The sequence below is a fragment of the Bombina bombina genome, chromosome 2, assembly GCF_027579735.1.
Source record: "Bombina bombina isolate aBomBom1 chromosome 2, aBomBom1.pri, whole genome shotgun sequence".
Classification (NCBI taxonomy): Eukaryota; Metazoa; Chordata; class Amphibia; order Anura; family Bombinatoridae; genus Bombina; species Bombina bombina.
In genome coordinates this window covers 1,199,154,152-1,199,176,433 of record NC_069500.1, presented here as the reverse complement: position 1 = coordinate 1,199,176,433, position 22,282 = coordinate 1,199,154,152, and the positions used below count along the sequence as shown (strand labels likewise).

Here is a 22,282-nt window from a genome sequence, read left to right as displayed (position 1 = left end):
TTAACGCTGCTTTTTTGCAGGTGTTAGGTTTTTTTTCAGCTCAAACTGCCCCATTGTTTCCTATGGGGATATCATGCACAAGCACGTTTTTGAAGCTGGCCGCGTCCGTAAGCACAGCTGGTATTGAGAGTTGCAGTGGCGGTAAATTATGCTCTACGCTCCCTTTTTGGAGCCTAACGCAGCCATTCTGTGAACTCTAAATACCAGCGGTATTTAAAAGGTGCAGGGAAAAAAGCATGCGTTAGCTACGCGGGTCGTTACCGACAAAACTCTAAATCTAGGCGTCAATGTGTTACAAACACCTCACTGGAAGGTTACTTACAGGACTTATTCCGAACAATAAAGGGAACCCCAAGTTCAGCAGTCATACCAATAGAGAGAGTGAAGAGGGCCCTTCGACCAAGCCCTTTACCTAAAGCGCCACCAAGGGACATTATTTTCAAGTTCCTCAATTATAAGGACAAAGAAGATATCTCCCAAACAGCAAGAACCCTCCAATTCGAGAGACATGCTGGAATTACAATACACATTTTTTTCTGATCTGAGCCAAACCACCCTACAAAAAAGAAGAGATCTAAAAAATGTCATGACGGTACTGCAGGCTCATAAGATCACCTACAAATGGGGGTTCCCAGTTTGCATTATATCTACTAAGAATGGTACACAATCCATCTTTCGGACGCCAGAAGACTTACCAGAATTCTGTAAAGCACTGGATATCAACATTCAACCCCTTGAATCACACAAGGCCCATCAAATCTCACATAAAGAGAAGGACCACTGCACCACTTAACGAACTCCAGTCTTACCAGCAAGATATGGACTTTAAAAGAGCTACCAAATGAGTGATAAGTATAAATGTTCAATTTTATGTTGAAAAGATTGCAAAATGTATGCTTAAACATCTCAAATTATATTAAAGTTATAGATATTACATGAATATTATCCAATGAATTCCATATATGTTACATTGTATCAAATTGCTGAATGCTAGTAGCCCCCAATCTAACCAACAAGGGAATGGTACCCACTATAATTTTCCCTGACCTGATCCCTAGGATTAATTTCTTCATTTCAGACTATTTCAGAAGTAACCTCTCTTCAATATATCATCTTGAGTAGCATTTGTTAATATCTAGGCATATTGGACCCCACAATTAACTAATTTACCCCTTTAACCACGTTGGGTGTGCGGATACTGACCCATACCCTTACATTTTCTTTTTTTCGATTCAAACATAACCATCTTCAGTTGTGTAATTCTTAAAACCTTACCCTTTTTTCAGATATTCCAATCCTAACCTCCCTATCTTACTAAAAGGAACTAACCAATAAATGAATACTTGACACCTTGTGTCTGAAATCTACTCTCTTTCTTTCCTTTCTTTAACACACCCTCCAGAACACACCTTCTTTCTCCTTTACTGCCTCACTTTTCTCTACTCCCCCCACCTCTATAACTCCTACCCAATCATAAAATGCTGACCCATAACTTAGCTATTTTTACCATAAATACAAAAGGTCTAAACACACCAGAGAAACGATCATATGTAATTTGCGACATTACCATTCTTTCTCCAAGAGACACATTTTAAGAGAAGTAAAGAACCTAGATGGCATCACCCTAAATTCCCGAAGTCCTTTTTTGCCTCAAGACTGACAAAAAAAATGGAGTCGGAAAACTTATTAAGCGTTCCTCCCCTTTTCACATGATACACAAAGAAAAAGATCCTGAAGGACGATGCATCATACTGGTAGGCACACTACACAACAGAACAATTACATTAGCTAATGTATGATTCCCTAATCAAAACCAAAATAAATTAATGAATGCAATAACAAACAAACAATCTCTTAGAACTACAAAAAGGAGCATTAATCCTTGGAGGAGATTTCAATCTCCCCCTAGACCCCCAATTAGACACATCACTAGGCCTAGCATCTGACTCAAAAAAATATCAAACATTGTACTTCAAAGCTGGAAGAACTAGCATTACATGACACCTGGCGTTTTTATCACCCAACACAATGCGATTACACCTTTTTTTCGCAACCTCATGACCTGTATACTAGAATCGACTACATTTGTACAGACTAATCCACCCTGGCCCTCACTACAGACACCCAAATTCTTCCAATGACTTGGTCAGATCACGCTCCTGTGCTGTGTAAACTCAGATGGCCCTCAATACCAGAACACCCCTTTATATGGAGATTTGATTACTTTTTACTTGATGACTTACTGACCAGAACAAGCATTGAAAAAACTCATTGAATACTTCTCCCTTAAGAACATTGAAGAGACCCCAAACATGCGATATGGTAAGCACATAAATGTGTACCAAGGGGAGAAACTTATAACAAAAAGCCGTGAAAGCTAAGCAAACTAGGCTCAATTACACCTCACTTCTAACTAAAGTACGTACTCTTGAAACACAACACAAAAAGAATACCTCCAATCTGACCATTAGTGCTGCGCTTAAATAGGCCAGACTTAAATTATTAAAAGGGCCACTGTAAGTAAATTTACTATGCCCGTTACTTAATAACTACCCCAAATAAGCTTTTTCTCAATAGCATCTCATTATGATATATTTACCGTATATCCAAAATCTTTTTAAATTTAATTGGTTTCCAAACCCACGTTGTGGGTATCCGCTCCTTTCCAAGCCGTGTATAATACCTAGGTTTCAAAATGGCGCTTAAAAATTGCTCTGCGCATGCGCAAGTTTGTGCAACGTCACCGCAAACATCACTCCCTGAAAGACTGCCTGGAACATAGTAGACCCGCTCTATCGATCAGACATCACAAGATTGAGCTGCGCTTTGACAGGTAAGTCGTGCACGCTTATAGAATCTCCCTAGTAATAACGAGCAATTATAATAATTATCTTATTATTATATTCTTTGGAGATTTTTATAATTACATTCTATAAATTGTATATAATTGACATGTAAGCCGTGTTTTTGTATTGAATCACGTGAAAAAACAGAAGAGGTTTTCTCCTTTCCGTGTATGACCAGTACTCCCAACTCCTCACACATGCACCACCTTAGCAGACTTTAAAACAATAAGTTGATAAACAATCGCAAATTCCTTGCAAAGAAGATTCTGTGCATTCTCTTTTATAACTCACAGTTTACTCTGTCCCATTCCGTCCATGGCACTCGGTCCTGGGGGAGCGCAGACTCTCCGCTGACTGCGGTTCACTCGGCAACGCTTGCCCGCTCCCCTCCTCAAGCCGCCTGTTGGTTCCGGGTACAGAGAAATGACGCGTGACTAGGCTCAGCGTCTGACGTCACGTCTTCGTCCTTTCTTCACTGCTAAGGTGGAACGGGGGAGTTTACTGATATCGGTCAGCCGTTAACCTTCGTTGGCTCAGAAATGTAGATACAAGGTGGATGAAGGATACTCGGCAATCTTGTGCAGTGATAAAAAAACTTTTTCTTTATTTGTGAAGACCACTTTAAAAGACAGATGTCAGCTTCTTTTTTCAAATACTATATACAGCACACTTTGAACAAGCAGTAGGTTGGTGGTCACTAGAGCATTAGTGACCACCAACCTACTGCTTGTTCAAAGTGTGCTGTATATAGTATTTGAAAAAAGAAGCTGACATCTGTCTTTTAAAGTGGTCTTCACAAATAAAGAAAAAGTTTTTTATCACTGCACAAGATTGCCGAGTATCCTTCATCCACCTTGTATCTACATTTGTATTGAATCACCCTAGTAATAACGAGCAATATAAATACTTATCCGATTATTATATTCCTAAAAGCTTATTACAAATACATTCTTACAGTGTGTAAAAATGTGCCTTCTCATAATCAGAAAGTAATCTCTATTTTTTGTTTTGCTATAACACCAAAAGCAGGAGTGTAAGCTTAGGAAATGTAAAAATTATTAATTAAAGCAATGTAGTTTCTTTGCAAGGTTTTTGTTTCGGCTTAGTGAATTATAAGAAGGCAATAGTTTGTAGCTGTAGATAAAAAGGGCATTTACAGCAGATCACATTCAGATTGCATTGAAATAATAATTCATAAGCAGGAGTGTAAAGCTTATCAAAAAATGATCTTTGGATAGCATCACATGGACAGCACTGGCCATAAATTAAAAATACAGACTGTGGATAATTTCAGCTTCACTCCTTCATAGTGCGCACGTGAGCCGCGTTTATGTGCATGTGTATTGGGAACGATTAGGTAGTTAATGGTAAATAATCGAAATTTCATTGGTTAAATGATTTTGAAAACGCAGTGCCGAAAATAGTGGGCTGGAAAACATTTTGCAATCGCAGATGTCACATAACTTTTAGAACGTTACGATGCTTCGTTTTTAAGAAAATATAGGTCAGTAGGTTTTAATTAATATTTCTTACATATAATATGTTCGTTGTTTGGATTAAAAATGTTTAAAGAAAGTAATCCTTTAACTAAAAATATAATTTTAAGAAACTTATCAAATTTGATTCATTCTCTTGGTATTCTTGGTTAAAAAAAAAAAAGCGCGTTTATATCTGGAGCATCAATTCACTACTAGGAGATAGCTGGTGATTAGTGGCTACACACATGTCGTTTATCATTAGTTCACCAGATGTGTTCAGCTAGGTCTCAGTAGTGCACTGATGCTTTGGAGTTTATTTTAACTAGGTGTTTAACCTGTTGTAGAGTTAAAACACTGTTATATTGCAAGCAACATTGCAATAATAAAAGGCTCTAATACATTATTGTTTTTGCACTTTTATGGTCCTTTAATGAGGATTTTATATAAAACAGGACTGTGCATTTCTAGCTTGTAGCATGGTTTTCTGCTGTTCAGTAAATGATCAATTAAAATCAAAAACACAATTTATGCTTACCTGATAAATTTATTTCTCTTGTGGTGTATCCAGTCCACGGATCATCCATTACTTGTAAGATATTCTCATTCCCAACAGGAAGTTGCAAGAGGACACCCACAGCAGAGCTGTAATATAGCTCCTCCCCTAACTGTCATAGCCAGTCATTCGACCGAAAACAAGCCGAGAAAGGAGGAGCCATAGGGTGCAGTGGTTACTGTAGTTTAAATTTAAAAATTACCTGCCTTAAAATGACAGGGCGGGCCGTGGACTGGATACACCACAAGAGAAATAAATTTATCAGGTAAGCATAAATTGTGTTTTCTCTTGTAAGGTGTATCCAGTCCATGGATCATCCATTACTTGTGGGATACTAATACCAAAGCTAAAGTACACGGATGAAGGGAGGGACAAGGCAGGAACTTAAATGGAAGGAACCACTGCCCGTAAAACCTCTCTCCCAAATATAGCCTCCGAAGAAGCAAAAGTATCAAATTTGTAAAATTTTGAAAAAATATGAAGCGAAGACCAAGTCGTCGCCTTGCAAATCTGATCAAAAGAAGCCTCATTTTTAAAGGCCCAAGTGGAAGCCACAGCTCTAGTGGAATGAGCTGTAATCCTTTCAGGAGGCTGCTGTCCAGCAGTCTCATAGGCTAAGCGGATTAAGCTTCTTAGTCAAAAAGAAAAAGAGGTTGCCGAAGCCTTTTGACCTCTCCTCTGTCCAGAGTAGACAACAAACAAAGAAGAGGTTTGACGAAAATCTTTAGTAGCTTGTAAGTAAAACTTTAAAGCACGGACCACGTCCAGATTGTGTAACACAAGGATGGAACAACAATCTCTTGATTGATATTCTTGTTAGAAACCACCTTAGGTAAGAACCCAGGTTTGGTACGCAGGACTACCTTATCCGTATGAAAAATCAGATAAGGAGAATCACATTGTAAGGCAGATAGCTCAGAGACTCTACGAGCCGAGGAAATAGCTACCAAAAAAAGAACTTTCCAAGATAAAAGCTTGATATCTATGGAATGAAGAGGTTCAAACGGAACTCCTTGAAGAACCTTAAGAACCAAGTTTAAGCTCCATGGTGGAGCAACAGGTTTAAACACAGGCTTGATTCTAACTAAAGCCTGACAAAATGCCTGAACGTCTGGAACATCTGCCAGACGCTTAACTAGCTGACAATCCTTTTTCCAAACCTTCTTGGAGAAAAGATAATATCCTAGCAATCCTGACCTTACTCCATGAGTAACCATTGGATTCACACCAATAAAGATATCTATGCCATACCTTATGGTAAATTTTCCTGGTGACAGGCTTTCGTGCCTGTCTTAAGGTATCAATAACTGACTCGGAGAAGCCACGCTTTGATAAAATCAAGAGTTCAATCTCCAGGCAGTCAGCCTCAGAGAAATTAGATTTGGATGGTTGAAAGGACCCTGAAGTAGAAGGTCCTGTTTCAGAGGCAGAGACCATGGTGGAAAGGATGACATGTCCACTAGATCTGCATAACAGGTCCTGCGTGGCCACGCAGGGGCTATCAGAATCACTGATGCTCTCTCCTGCTTGATCTTGGCAATCAGTCGAGGGAGCAGAGGAAACAGTGGAAACACATAAGCCAGGTTGAAAGACCAGGGCGCTGCTAGAGCATCTATCAGTGTCGCCTTGGGATCCCTGGACCTGGATCCGTAACACGGAAGCTTGGCGTTCTGGCAAGACGCCATGAGATCCAGTTCTGGTTTGCCCCAACAATGAATCAGTTGTGCAAATACCTCCGGATGGAGTTCCCACTCTCCCGGATGAAAAGTCTGACGACTTAGAAAATCCGCCTCCCAGTGCTCTAGACCTGGGATATGGATAGCCGATAGGTGGCAAGAGTGAATCTCTGCCCAGCGAATTATTTTTGAAACTTCTAACATCTCTAGGGAACTTCTCGTTCCCCCTTGATGGTTGATGTAAGCTACAGTCGTGATGTTGTCCGACTGAAATCTGATGTACCTCAGAGTTGCTAACTGAGGCCAAGCCTGAAGAGCCTTGAATATCGCTCTTAGTTCCAGAATATTTAATGGAAAGAGAGACTCCTCCTGAGTCCACGATCCCTGAGCCTTCAGGGAGTTCCAGACTGCACCCCAACCTAGAAGGCTGGCATCTGTCGTAACAATTGTCCAATCTGGCCTGCGAAAGGTCATACCTTTGGACAGATGGACCCGAGATAGCCACCAGAGAAGAGAATCCCTGGTCTCTTGGTCCAGATTCAGTTGAGGGGACAAATCTGTGTAATCCCCGTTCCACTGACTGAGCATGCATAGTTGCAGCGGTCTGAGATGTAAGCGTGCAAACGGCACTATGTCCATTGCCGCTACCATTAAGCCGATTACTTCCATACACTGAACCACCGAAGGGCACGGAATGGAATGAAGAACCCGGCAGGAATTTAGAAGTTTGATAACCTGGACTCCGTCAGGTGAATTTTCATTTCTACAGAATCTATCAGAGTCCCTAGAAAAGAAAATCTTGTGAGTGGGGATAGAGAACTCTTTTCCTCGTTCACTTTCCACCAATGCGACCACAGAAATGCCAGTACTACGTCCGTATGAGACTTGGCAATTTGGAAGTTTGACGCCTGTATCAGGATGTCGTCTAAATAAGGGGCTACTGCTATGTCCCACGGCCTTAGGACCACCATAAGTGACCCTAGAACCTTTGTAAAGATTCTTGGGGCTGTAGCTAATCCCAAGGGAAGAGCTACAACTGGTAATGCCTGTCTTGAAAGGCAAACCTGAGAAACCGATGATGATCTTTGTGTATCGGAATGTGAAGATAAGGATCCTTTAAATCCACTGTAGTCATATATTGACCCTCCTGGATCAGTGGTAGGATGGTACGAATAGTTTCCATCTTGAACGACGGAACTTTGAGGAATTTGTTTAAGATCTTTAGATCCAAAATTGGTCTGAAGGTTCCCTCTTTTTTGGGAACCACAAACAGATTTGAGTAAAAACCCTGTCCCTGTTCCTCCTTTGGAACTGGATGGATCACTCCCATAACTAGGAGGTCTCGTACACAGTGTAAGAATGCCTCTCTCTTTATCTGGTGTGCAGATAATTGTGAAAGGTGAAATTTCCCTTTTGGGGGGGAAGCTTTGAAGTCCAGAAGATATCCTTGGGATATAATTTCCAACGCCCAGGGATCCTGAACATCTCTTGCCCACGCCTGGGCAAAGAGTGAAAGTCTGCCCCCTACTAGATCCGTTCCCGGATAGGGGGCCGTTCCTTCATGCTGTCTTAGAGGCAGCAGCAGGCTTTTTTACCTGCTTACCTTTTTTCCCATGTTAGGTTTGGTCTCCAGACCGTCTTGGATTGAGCAAAAGTTCCCTCTTATTTATTATTAGAGGAAGTTGATGCCGCACCTGCCTTGAAGTTTTGAAAGGCACGAAAATTAGACTGTTTGGCCCTAGATTTGGACCTGTCCTGAGGAAGGGCATGACCTTTTCCTCCAGTGATATCAGCAATAATCTCCTTCAACCAGGTCCGAATAGGGTCTGCCCCTTGAAGGGAATGTTAAGTAGCTTAGATTTTGAAGTCACGTCAGCTGACCATGATCTAAGCCATAGCGCTCTGCGCGCCTGTATAGCAAAACCAGAATTCTTAGCCGTTAGTTTAGTCAAATGAACAATGGCATCAGAATAAAAGAATTGGCTAGCTTAAGTGCTCTAAGTTTGCCAAGTATGTCATCCAATGGAGTCGCTACCTGTAAAGCCTCTTCCAGAGACTCAAACCAGTATGCCGCAGCAGCAGTAACAGGGGCAATGCATGCAAGGGGCTGTAGGATAAAACCTTGTTGAATAAATATTTTCTTAAGGTAACCTCTAATTTTTTATCCATTGTATCAAAAAAAAAAAAAAAAAAAAGCACAACTGTCCTCGACAGGGATAGTAGTACGCTTTACTAGAGTAGAAACTGCTCCCTCCACCTTAGGGACTGTCTGCCATAAGTCCCATGTGGTGGCGTCTATTGGAAACATTTTTCTAAAAATAGGAGGGGAAGAGAATGGCACACCTGGTCTATCCCATTCCTTATTAATAATTTCTGTAAACCTTTTAGGTATTTGGAAAAACATCAGTACACACCAGCACTGCAAAGTATTTATCCAGTCTACACAATTTCTCTGGCACTGCAATGGTATCACAGTCATTCAGAGCAGCTAAAACCTCCCTAAGCAACACGCGGAGGTGTTCAAGCTTAAATTTAAATGTAGAAATATTAGAATCAGGTATCTTTCCCGAGTCATTAACATCACCCACTGACTGAAGATCTCTTTCCTCAGCTTCTGCATATTGTGAGGCAGTATCAGACATGGTTCTTAAAGCGTCAGTATGCTCTGCATTTTGTCTCACCCCAGAGCTATCTCGCTTACCTCTAAGTTCAGGTAGTCAGGCTAATACCGCTGACAGTGTATTATCCATGACTGCCGCCATGTCTTGTAAAGTAAACGCTATGGGCGCCCTAGATGTACTTGCCGCCATTTGAGCGCGAGTCCCTAAGCGGGACACATGGGGAAAGTTAGTCGGCATAACTTCCCCCTCGTCAGATTCCTCTGGTGATAAATTTTTTAAAGACAGAAAATGATCTTTATTGCATAAAATGAAATCAGTACATTTGGTACACATTCTAAGAGGGGGTTCCACCATGGCTTTTAAACATAATAAACAAGGAGTTTCTTCTATGTCAGACATGTTTATACAGAATAGCAATGAGACTAGCAAGCTTGGAAAACACTTTAAATCAAGTTAACAAGCAAATATAAAAAATGGTACTGTGCCTTTAAGAGAAACAAATTTTGTCAGAGTTTGAAAAACAGTGAAAAAAATGCAGTAAATCAAACAAAATTTTTACAGTGTGTATAATAGGCTAACAGAGCATTGCACCCACTTGCAAATGGATGATTAACCCCTTAGTTAAAAAAAACGGATCAAAAAAACGAAATAGACGTTTTTTAACAGTCACAACCAACTGCCACAGCAAGCTGTGGCCCTACCTTCCCCAATAAACGACTTTGGAAAGCCTTTGGGCCCTTTAGAGATGTCCTATAGCATTCAGAGGGCCTTTGAGGGAAGCTGGATGTCACAGTTTGTAATTTTAACTGCACCAACTGTAACTTTTATACTACAACAGTGGAAATTGTTTCTAGTCAAAATTTAAGCCAGCCATGTGGAAAAAAACTAGGCCCCAATAAAGTTTTATCACCAAAGCATATATAAAAACAATTAAACATGCCAGCAAACGTTTTATATTGCAATATCATAAGGGTATTACCCCTGGGAGTAAGCATGATACCAGTCGTTATTAAATCACTGTATTCAGGCTTAACTTACATTAATCCGGTATCAGCAGCATTTTCTAGTGTTTTCCATCTCTAGAAAAAATTATAACTGCACATAACTGATAGCAGAATAAACTGCACGCCATTCTCTCGCTGAAGTTACCTCATCTGTGTAATCCCCTCAGACATATGTGAGAACAGCAATGGATCTTAGTTACAACCTGCTAAGATCATAGAAACCTCAGGCAGATTCTTCTTCTATTTACTGCCTGAGATAAAATAGCACAACTCCGGTACTATTTAAAAATAACAAACTTTTGATTGAAGAAAATAAACTAGCTATATTAAACCACTCTCTCCTACAACGTCCTTGCTTGTTGAGAGTTGCAAGAGAATGACTGGCTATGACAGTTAGGGGAGGAGCTATATTACAGCTCTGCTGTGGGTGTCCTCTTGCAACTTCCTGTTGGGAATGAGAATATCCCACAAGTAATGGATGATCCGTGGACTGGATACACCTTACAAGAGAAACAAGTAGCAGAGATAAATTATATACTTACACATAATTTATTTCACACTGTTTAACGTTTCCTTTATCTTCATTAGCAATGTCATCGTTTGACTTTGTATCTCTTTCTGCACAACTTCTAATCTGTGAATAAAGAAAGAAAAAATCAGCTGGATTATTCAAATCATACAGGTTGAAGAAGCTGAAATAATTATCAGTCCAAACTTATTGTTTTTATGTATAGCAACTCAGCAGGATCAGTATTAATTATATTTCTGCAAATGTTTTGTGTGATAATAATTGGTTAGACAAACAAAAAAACAAACAAATAAGGGTATTTCTTGTGAAAACCCTGGCTAGAAGAGCGGCCATATAGTGTATATTATCCGTGAAACTCAAGAATAGCTGGTAGACAAAAAAAGCCCAAACAAAGCTAAGACCGCATTACATCCAGAGTGAAAAAATGAATAAACTCTCAAGGCTTATAAAACACTTGAGAAAAAAGCACAGCCACCTACAGCTCTTAAAGCTCTTAAGCAGAAAACCCCTGTCATTTTAAGTAATCAAAAAGTTATGTTCCATTAAGAAGAGAAAGCTATTTTCTAGCTTGAGGCAGAGTTACACATTCTATGACTAATTTGTAGTTCCCATTGGTACAGTCACATCTAATCTGGTGCAGAGCACAGATAAAGAACAAGTTGCAGCACAAAGTAAAAGATAAAGGGAAAAGTTGAACCTATTTTAGGCAAGGGATCCGTTTTACTGCTTTCATTTTTATTTTACCCTGGGTGAATCTGCATAACAATTATTTCCAGAGTGAGCAGCATCAGATTGCATTATATTAGCTGCCTATACTGAGTGTATATAATGCTGGTGACAACGTGCATGAGGTCACCAGCTGTACATAAGACTGCAGTGCTCACAGCTGCAATTTACAGAAACTAAAGTAATTTGCGTATGGTGAAAAAACAGAGAAGCAAATAGTGGCAAAGCAACAAGGGAAGAAATATATAATGAAGCATGCAAAGTGATGTTAGTTTTAGTAATTACACTGCTTGTCACTTGGTATTTTACTGCATTAAGAAAATGTGAATTTTACAACTCTTTAAACTACGGAAGATATTTTATAGAAACTGTGTTAGTATTCTATGAAAAATAAACATAAAACAAAGCACATAATGCTTGCAGGCTTTACCTTGATCATTTCTTCTTCACCAGCAGTTTTATTTTGTGCTACTAAATCGCCTGCTTCGTTACAGCTAATAAAACAGCTGTTAGATGCAAGCAGAGCCGTTTTCCCCTGCAAAGATAAATAAAACTCTGTAAACCCTTTTTTATAATTAACTGTTTAATTGCACAAGTTAACATGTAACACATCAGTGAGTACTTCATCTATGGCTAAAAAAAATAAAGAAAAAATAAGAAAAAAAGTTACCCAACAAGAAAGCATGATGTTTAAAAACAGTACATCCAAACCTTTTTTGGTCCCAAGCAGTTTGGATGAAGGGTTTTCTACCTGTATAACATTGTATACAAATTTATCTCAGTCTGATGTCAATTTTTATTTTCAGTGATTTATAGTTTAGGTCAAATGCTTTAAAGATTATAGAAATGTATAAACCCTACAAGAAGGTGCACAAAACAGAGTTTCGCAGCCAGTAGTGCAAAATTAAATGTTCTAGCAAATAACAGTTGGCCATTTTTGTATTGAAGTGTCCACTTAACGACATGACTGACAAAATAAAACTGGATCAAAAAGCTGCATAACTAAAATAGAGTCCTACTGGTATAGTATATTACCCACCATTTCTGCTTCATTAAAGATCATAACAAGATGTTCAAGTAGCAGTAAATCAAATTTGTTAGGAACCAACAGGACAATGTACCTGAGCCCTCAATGTTGGCACAGACATTGCACAAAACACTAAGCTGCTATTCTAGCACCAATAAAAAGGGTTTAGCAGTAACAAACCGCCATATAATCTACTACTGTTACTATAAACCATAACTTACCTGCACTACTCAGCTAACAAATTCCCAACATAGAAACAATGCACCAAAATACTGTAACATCGCCATACCATTGGGAAATCTATGCACATAAGATGATTTATTAGGTTAAGTACACAGTTGAATTCCAGCATACCTACTAGCACAAGCTCTGCACTAAACCATTGCCCTATCTAAACTAGGAAATATGCAGTTTACACATTTATTACACCTCTTACTAATAATAAACTAACGGGAAAGTATGAGACAAGAGAGACCAGTAAAGAATAAAACATCATGTATTATTTACATAGCCAATTAACACCACTACTCAAGTACTACATTTCCATATACACTGATCTACATCTCACTTTAGAAAATTGATGTTCACGCTAAAAAGACTAGTTACATAAATTGGAAAATTATATTTGATTAGTGCAAGTAGTTAACATCTACAAATATTTAGCAATAATATTCCTGGAAAGAAAGAATATTAAACATAATTATCTAACTTGTAATTCCATAGTGCCATTTAAACAAATTACATCATTTTAATTCATGTAACCTAAAAGTCAATAAGCTGTAAAATAACAGATAAAACAGTGTAGTCTTCATTGCAATAAAATTAATTGCTGTTTCTCCTGTATAAATACAATATGAACAGTAAGTTGCTAAAATTCAGTACAGTGTTACTTAATCAGACAGTTATGTAATTATGTATGCATCAATAGCTTATGTTATTTGCCGACACATTTATCAAATTTGATTTTATATATATATATATATATATACACACATACATACACACATACATACACACTGCTCTCGGTCTGACAACTGTATTGACTGCTTTTCAGCATCAGGAAGTTTTCCATGGTATCCAGTATAAATATGTGGGTGGGCACACGCTGGTGAAATGACGTGTTTTCTTGATTTAATTATAACATCTGACTGTGCCCCATGGGAATTCTGCATGCAATCATTAAATATACAATGATAGACCAGATGAATATGTCATAAGGCTGTTTAAAGTTTACTTAAAACTCCAGTGGAGAGCGTTTACAATTCTAAGCAAATGTCTTAGGATAAAAGAAAAAGGTCAGTTTTGCAAAGAGAAAAATTCCAGCTTTAGGCTATATTGGAAGATATTGTATTCCAAACACACAAAACGGTGTTAATAAGAGTGTTCTAAACAAAAGGCTGGAAAGTTCACAATCATAAGGCTTTTCACATTAAACCACATTAACTTGACAGTGTCCTTTTTGTAAGAAGCGCTAGATTGGAGAAAAGGACAACTTACATCTTGAAACACAGGCTCCCACTGTTCTCTTGATCCAATGGCATCTGCTCGGCCAATGACAAGGCCATCTGAATTGATTCCAATATATTTCCCATAACCAGACTTTAGTGCAATCCTTTCAAGAAATATGATACATTTATACACATATACATGATAGACATTTGAAGATAAAAAATAAACATTGATAAACTGCCCTGTAAAATCAAGCACAATTAATAAAAGCGTCTCTTGGCAAAGCAATGGAAAACAACACCTAGGAAAATTACTAGATTTTTTTTTTGGGGGGGGGGGGGGGGAGGTTAACAGATACATTATATATGAATTAGAATTTTAAAAGCCAAGGTCCTACGCCTTTTATTCTTAACCAGTGATCTGGTGTACACAATTTTTAATAAATGAGGGCTATATAGTGTGCTTGCCTTGCTTTGTTTTCCTCTGTTAAAAACAAAAAAACAATATGCTCTAATTTCTTAACTACTTTAACTATGTGTTTAACCCATTTGCTAGGTCGCTAGTGTTAAAATTTCATGTTCTAACAAATTGGAGCATGTTATTTTTTTCTTTTATAATTGCATAATTTAGTGCACTTCTAAGTTATTATCTGAAAATGAACAGAACTGAGTTTGCCATTAGCAGTTGTGCGTTTTATTTAAAACAAACAAAAGTTTGCATATCGTATTTCCATTTTAAAAACTACAATTTGTGTTTACTTTTATTCTTCTGAAGATCTTTGGGCATTTTTTTAGATGGTATTTTACTATTCACAACGCAGAATGGTAAAATAGGCAGTGTAATTTGTAGTTTTACTTGGGAATCATTAAATGGATATTCTAGCATAAAATAAACTGCTCTATACTGTTAAGACATTATAGTTTTTAACAAACTCACACTCCTGCTTTGCTGTAGAAATAGATACAAGGATCTCAATTTAAAGTCAATATGTAACTTACTAGCCAAGTGCCACATGCACAAACTGATGTGACTCAAGAATGTCATTTTCTATCCATATAAGAGCAATGTACTTGTTTCCAACATACAAGATCATTAGTTTCACACAACTAACACCAGCAATCAAATAAAAGTGTATATATGTACATAGTTATGTCGTCCTTCAGATCAGTATCTCCAGGAAGATAAAAATCAGATTTGCACAATATTAGATTTTGTTTTCTTTGTATTATAGTAGATTACCAGTAGATTTAAAACAAAACAAAACCAACAAACAAAGGTAAAGAAATATTAAACTAATTAAAAAGCTAAACGTAAGATACAGTAAAAATATATTTACCTAGAATCTGTAAGCTTTATTGCTGTAAATTGTTCTGGTGGTGATGGACCATCATCATCTAGGATGGAATTGTTAAAAAAAAAATAATAAAAATAATATTGTACTACTTGTAGAGCAAACAGACTTGACAAAAATAAATTACAAGCAAACAAAGTAGTTACATAAAAAATAACATTATGTTAAGAAGACAGAGTATGATGAGCTTTGAAATGAAGTTTGGAAAGAAACATTAATATTTTTATACGTTTAATTACAAAATAAAATTTGCATGCAGAATGGTGTACTATATTTAGTAACAAGCTACCTCATTGAACGGAGCATACATGCATTTTTAACATGACTGTATTAGGGACCCAGGTTTTGGGAGAGACCTTGATGTGGTACCTGGACTTGTCTCATTTGGCCAGATGCAGTAACTAACTCTTCCAGTTTTGCTTTTAATCTTAGCTGAGAGCTTGCAAGTGAGTGCTGGACTTTCTCTGTGTGTTGTATTAATTTATTTTGTAATTTTCCTTTTGGGCCTTGCACCCAGACTTGTCTGGGGTTAACTGCCTGAGACTCTGGGGATAGCACAGCTTCCTGAGAGTGCTATTGAGCACCCAGGGCTGAGTGTGTTGCAGGGTCATATGAGGTGTTCCCAGTCCAGTCAGAGTGCAGCCCCCTTCCGTGTTTTGTATATGTCAAGGGTGATTACATAAGTCTGTGAAACCTTGACTTGTTCCCAGTTTGTTTGATTGAGAGCTTGCATTTGTATGGCTGTATTAGGAACCCAGGTTTTGGGAGAGATGTGGTACCTGGGCTTGTCCCATTTGGCCAGATGCGGTAACTGACTCTTCTAGTTTTGCTTTTAATCTTAGCTGAAATAAATTATTAAAATGATAAAAAAACACAATAGTGAAATGCTAAGATACATCATCTGATAATTATACACTAATGATTACAAATTCCTTATATATAATGAGTAAATGACTTGTTCTGGAGTGCTTATTTAGGTGTATCTGCATGCATTAAACCTTGCAAACATTTAATGTAAGCTCACATTACTGTGGTTGACCTGCATTAAGATGTCACCTTTATCCCAAGAGATTGCTTTGTTTATGATATCATAATGTCTATAAATCCCACCCCCATGGATTTCTGGTAACTGTCTGATCCAGCGCAATACAGGGGATTGTACAATGGTGTTTGATTCATACTGTTTACTGCACAGTTCTTGTCTTGTGCTTCACATTTAAGTGTTTAAAAAAAGGCATAGAATAAACTGATGAAAAGCTTCTAATATATTTCTAGAAAGGAAAACATGAAAGTACCTTTGTGTGGTGCGCCAATTGTGAACAGACCGTTATCTAAGGCTTGGATGTATGTTCCTTTGCCCATTTCAATGGCCATTGACCCTGTTATTTCACCTAGGTTTTTGACAGTCCACCAATTTCCTTAAATGTGAATAAGAAACAGAGGGTTAAACAAACTTGGTACATAATGACAAAAAAAATTTTTTACTGCAAAAAATAACCACTTAGCGTAAGGTAAAAAAAAAAAAAAAAAAAAAGAGCATTTAATTATTGTGCTGTTTCTTGCATATAACTAGTTGTAAACATCAGTTGGGTTAAAGGGCCACTGAACCCAAAATCTTTCTTTCATGATTCAGATAGAACATACAAATTTAAACAACATTACAATTTACTTCTATTATTTATTTTGCTTCATTTTTTAGATATCCTTATTTGAAGAAAACGCAATGCACATGGGTGAGCCAATCACATGAGGCTATGTGCAGCAATCAATCAGCAGCTACTGAGCATATCTAGATATTCTTTTCAGCAAAGAATATCAAGAAAATAAAAAAAATTAGATAATAGAAGTAAATTAGAAAGATGTTTAAAATCGCATTATCTTTCTAAATCATGAAAGAAAAAATGTGGGTTTCATGTCTCCTTTAATAACAAAAGGTATCTGTGTGTAGCCACCACATATTTCCCTGTAGTGCACTGCTACTTCTAAACCTACCTAAGTATGCGTTTCAACAAAAAAAAAACATGAGAATGAAGTAAATTTGGCAATATAAGTAAAATGAAAAGTCTCTCAAGATTGCGCAGACTGCCTGAACCATGAAAGTTAAATTTCAACTTTTATGTCCATTTAAAAAGCCATTCTAGTCAAAAACATTCATGATTCAGATAGAGCATGCAATTTTAAACAACTTTCCAATTTACTTCTGTCATCAAATTTGCTTTGTTCTCTTGGTATTCTTTATTGAAAACTAAGCCTAGGTAGGGTCATTTGCTAATTTCTACGCCCTTGAAGGCCTGCCTCTTATCTCACTGGATTTTGACAGTTTTTCACAGCTAGACAGCGCTAATTCATGTGTGCCATATAGATAACATTGTGCTCACTCTCGTGGAGTCAGCACCGATTGGCTAAAATGCTGTCAAAAAAAACTGACATAAGGGGGACAGTCTGCAGAAGCTTAGATATAAAGTAATCACAGAGGTAAAAAGTGTATTCATATAACAATGTTAGTTATGCAAAACTGGGGAATGGGTAATAAAGGCTTTATCTATCTTTTTAAACAAGAAAAATTCTGGAGTAGAATGTTCCTTTAATAAAAATATTAGTGCTTAAAGGGATATGAAACCCCAACTTTTTCTTTCGAGAATGCAATTCTAAACAACTTTCAAATTTACTTCTATTATCTATTTTGCTTCATTCCCTTGATATCCTTAGTTGAAAAGCATATCTAGATAGGCTCAGTAGCTGCTGATTGGTGACTGCTCACAGATGCCTCGTGCATTGCTATTTCTTCAAGAAAGGATATCTAAGGAATGAAGCAAATTAGAATGTTGTTTAAAACGGTATTCTCTATCTAAATTATGAAATAATTTTTTGGGGTTTAATGTCCCTTTAACTTTATTCTTCAAATATTTTTTTTAAATTTTTATTAACATTCTTACCAATTATATCCAGCTTATCCTCTTCAGACTGATCTCGCTTCCTTTTCTTATCTTTATGCTTTTTCTTACTGTAGATTAAAGTATTTTTAAAAATACTTGTTAAAGAACATGGCTAAAAATCTATAAGTGGACAAAGATAAATTAGTTATTGCAACTAACTTCCTTTTACAAGAGATAAATAGGGTGATAACAACCAATTTAAGATACAAGAAAACTGCTGTCTTACTTGGTATTTATATCAGCGTAATATAATGATGACATTTTGAGAATAGAGGGTAATCATATAATCCCTTTAAGTAAAAACAGTTATTGAAGTATTTCTGATTTTCATAAAAAAAAAAAAAAAAAAAAGGGGGGGATCTATTCCATTGTATATCCATGTATGCTGTGCATCACTCAGTGTACGGTTCTTCACAACTGAAAAAAAACTACAGGGCTTTTATTACGTCTACAACTAATCTGCAAATTACTTATTTCTGCAATGTTACATCGAAAGTTCTAAACAGAGTGTGGCTGTCATCAACCTATGTATTAACATTTCAATAAAGGTTCATCAGGAATTCCTCCACCCTGGTTAATGCAGCGCTTCATTTTCCCAGATGCCTGTGCGCCACTGGCGCAACAAAAATTAATCTTAGGCATAAGTTGTGAGGATACCAGATCCACACACATTTTTTGGTTAACTTGATTAGTGCCATGCTACAGTCCCTGGCCCTTACAGGTGCGCTACAGTCCCTGGCCCTTACAGGTGCGCTACAGTCCCTGGCCCTTACAGGTGCGCTACAGTCCCTGGCCCTTACAGGTGCGCTACAGTCCCTGGCCCTTACAGGTGCGCTACAGTCCCTGGCCCTTACAGGTGCGCTACAGTCCCTGGCCCTTACAGGTGCGCTACAGTCCCTGGCCCTTACAGGTGCGCTACAGTCCCTGGCCCTTACAGGTGCGCTACAGTCCCTGGCCCTTACAGGTGCGCTACAGTCCCTGGCCCTTACATGTGCGCTACAGTCCCTGGCCCTTACATGTGCGCTACAGTCCCTGGCCCTTACATGTGCGCTACAGTCCCTGGCCCTTACATGTGCGCTACAGTCCCTGGCCCTTACATGTGTGCTACTTTCCTTCCCTACTCTTTGCAGTTAGTTTATAGTGCTTGCTAAATGACATGTGTGATGCAACCCCATCAGCTTACACTAACAGGACGGGCTGGAGTAAAGAAACCCCTGTGCTTATGCTCACTGCACTATTAAAAGCTGGATTCCTGCCTGTAAAGATGGTCAGAGGGAAGGTGTTGAGTCGGGAAGGAAAGGGTCTCTATATCAGCTCAATCCATTGACTTTCTTTACAATCAAGGTTTAACAGAAAAAAAAAAAACTGTATATCCGTTGTACTAAAAGGGATTTGAAACCCAAGAGCATTCCATTTTTAAAAAGTTTCCAATTTACTTCTATGATCAAATTTGCTTCTTTACCTTGATATTATTTGTTGAAGAGATACCTAGGTAGGCATCTGGAGCACTACATGACAGGGAAGAGTGCTGCCATCTAGTGCTCTTGCAAATGGAGAACATTATTGTAAAACTGCTGCCATATAGTGCTCCAGAAATGGGCCAACTCCCAAGCATATGTCACTGCTTTTCAACAAAAGATACAAAGAGAAGGAAGAAAAAAATCTATTTATTTATTGTTTTAAACAAAAACGTCTTTAAAACAAATAATATATTCACACACACAAGTATGAAACCCGTTATCCAAACTGGAGCAAGAAAAGGTTTGAATTTCAGAATAGTTTGGAAGTTTTCTATTTGCCTCTGTAAAATAAGACAGCTTGTAAAGGGGATGGGACCGAATGTAAACAACAATATCTTACATCATTTAAGGAATATTTACAAATAATACAGCTGGTATAAGCAACCTAAAGGGAGTTTTATGTCCTTTTACCATAAGATAGTACTCTAATCAGAAAGGTAATAATTGTTGTTTTCAATAAACACCGACCAGTGTTCTCCACAGAAAATCTTGCTAGCCGAGTGGCATTATGAAGTAAATTTAAAAAAGAAAAAGAGGGGGCGCCCTAAGTGTAGGAGAGAAGATGTGACCAAATAATTCTATACTTCTATAATAATTCTATACTTATGTATCTAGATGTTAGATTAATATTAAAAAATGCTAAAGTGATAAATCAAGGTGATATACTGTGGGAACCAGTGTCAATGTGGTTTTAAAGTGATAAATCATACAATGTGCAATGTTATACAGTGTTAATCGATAGCAATGTGATACAGGGTAAAAGTAATAAACAATCAAAACAAACACAGTGATAATAAAATGAAAGTCTCTATTGGGATGGGAGGCAGCTATCTGTGATGATCCAGGCCAGGATCCAGGAGCAGCAATCTATGAAGAGAAAAGACAGAAGCGCCACATGGCCCAATATTGTTTGATCCAGAATAAATAGATCTTAAGGTGATGAGTAAACTCACGTTTAGTAGAGCACCTCAATTAGTGCTAGATATACGGTCTGGGATCTATTTGGTCACCCAGAAGACCAACTTCCTGCACAGGAGCTGATGTCTGTATAGACAGAAGGAAAACACAGGTGCCAATATGGCCTAGTATTGCTGGTGCAAAGGTGTCAATACAAGCAAAGAGATGAATAATACTCACAAAGTGTAAAGCACCTCTCGTGGTGCTATAGAGGCATGAAGGGGTCAATTCAGTCACCCAACAGACTTGTAGCCAGACATCCAAATGGATCCAGAGGTGCAAAAGGATCCCACAATTGATCCAGGAAAGGAATTAGTCCTCAGGAAAAGGATAAAGGATATATATCCCAAAGAAAGATGCAGCAAGTGTTCAAAATATTAAAAAGTGACTTTAATAAAATTGTAAAAATAACAGGCAACGCGTTTCTCAGCCAATGGCTGTTTCATCAGGCTTCATAAAATGTTTACTGAACACTTTGCTAGATATACCCTAAACCTAAATTAATTGATATTAAACAGGTGGTTGTGGGATGGGTCTACTTAATCAGTAATATGATCCCAACCAATCAGTTGCTACCATATAGAACACACATTAAAATATAAACATAAACAGTGTACAATATAATATACAATGTGTAATACAGATTTCATACATTCCTAGTTAACATTATTCATGCTACATTTTATTTAGTCAAATATACTTAAAAAAACCTTTATACCTTATTTTTTAGAAAACAATGATAATGAAGCACACATTAAAACATACAGCATAATGTCAACCATACACAGTATGGGAGGCAATGCTTAATAGCAATTTTTATATATATATATTTTCTTAGTTGGTATTACATTTGATTTTAAGCTATCATTTCACTAAACTTATAAAGGTCATACCTTGTTATGAGTGACATGTTGTATAAAGGCAAATTAATTTCGGATGACATGTGTGATTGGGAACAGACAGAGCACAGCAATTCCAATACTAGTGAACGTCAAGTTCTTTTGAAAAAATAAGTAGATGTCTCAATCAGCTATTGTCTCATAGTTTCAAGTTCTGTGTAATTTAAATTCGCCGCTAACTAAGTCGGCGTCCACAGGCGCTCAATGCGCATGACAAGCTGCAGTCAGATATTGCCCAATCGCTGCATACGCTCAAGAGTAGGCGTTGGCGATGTCTACATTCCTCCTCTGCGCTGAGTGCGCATGCCCGGCTTCAATGTTTCTGTCAAGTCAGGATCGCACAGTAGCGATCCTGATCCAGATACGTGGCACTGGCTGATAGGATTATGATGATAAGGGGCGTGAGGTGTATCGCAACCATAGTGCATCCTTCTAATCAGTAATATGTGGAGCCAATATTGCACCAATAAAGGGGCCAAATAAAGATATTAACTAAGGCGAGTACCAGAATTATCTAGTGGAGAGAGAAGATCTCTTGTTACACCAATAAAGGGGCCAAAAATAGAGCGTAGTGAAGGCAAAACACTAAAATTATCTGGTGGGGAGATAAGCGTTACTGCCAATTCATACTAATAGTGTCATATGAATTACAACAGTGGGGCATAAATCACCCAAGTCTGCAGTTAAACACTACAACTGTATAGATTTCT

General features: G+C 37.8%; 1 protein-coding gene across 4 annotated transcripts in view; it reads right to left on the bottom strand.

Moving 5' to 3' along the window:
- FRG1 (FSHD region gene 1) overlaps nucleotides 1-22,282 on the bottom strand; it is a 76,614-nt gene that overhangs the window by 47,568 nt on the left and 6,764 nt on the right. For all 4 annotated transcript variants that reach the window (XM_053703902.1, XM_053703900.1, XM_053703903.1 and 1 more), the window contains 6 exons: nucleotides 18,197-18,264; nucleotides 16,556-16,678; nucleotides 15,246-15,303; nucleotides 13,958-14,072; nucleotides 11,864-11,968; nucleotides 10,721-10,812 (listed from right to left, as the gene is read on the bottom strand). In XM_053703902.1, coding sequence (XP_053559877.1) covers nucleotides 10,721-10,812; nucleotides 11,864-11,968; nucleotides 13,958-14,072; nucleotides 15,246-15,303; nucleotides 16,556-16,678; nucleotides 18,197-18,264 — 561 coding nt within the window. The remainder of the gene's footprint in view (nucleotides 1-10,720; nucleotides 10,813-11,863; nucleotides 11,969-13,957; nucleotides 14,073-15,245; nucleotides 15,304-16,555; nucleotides 16,679-18,196; nucleotides 18,265-22,282) is intronic.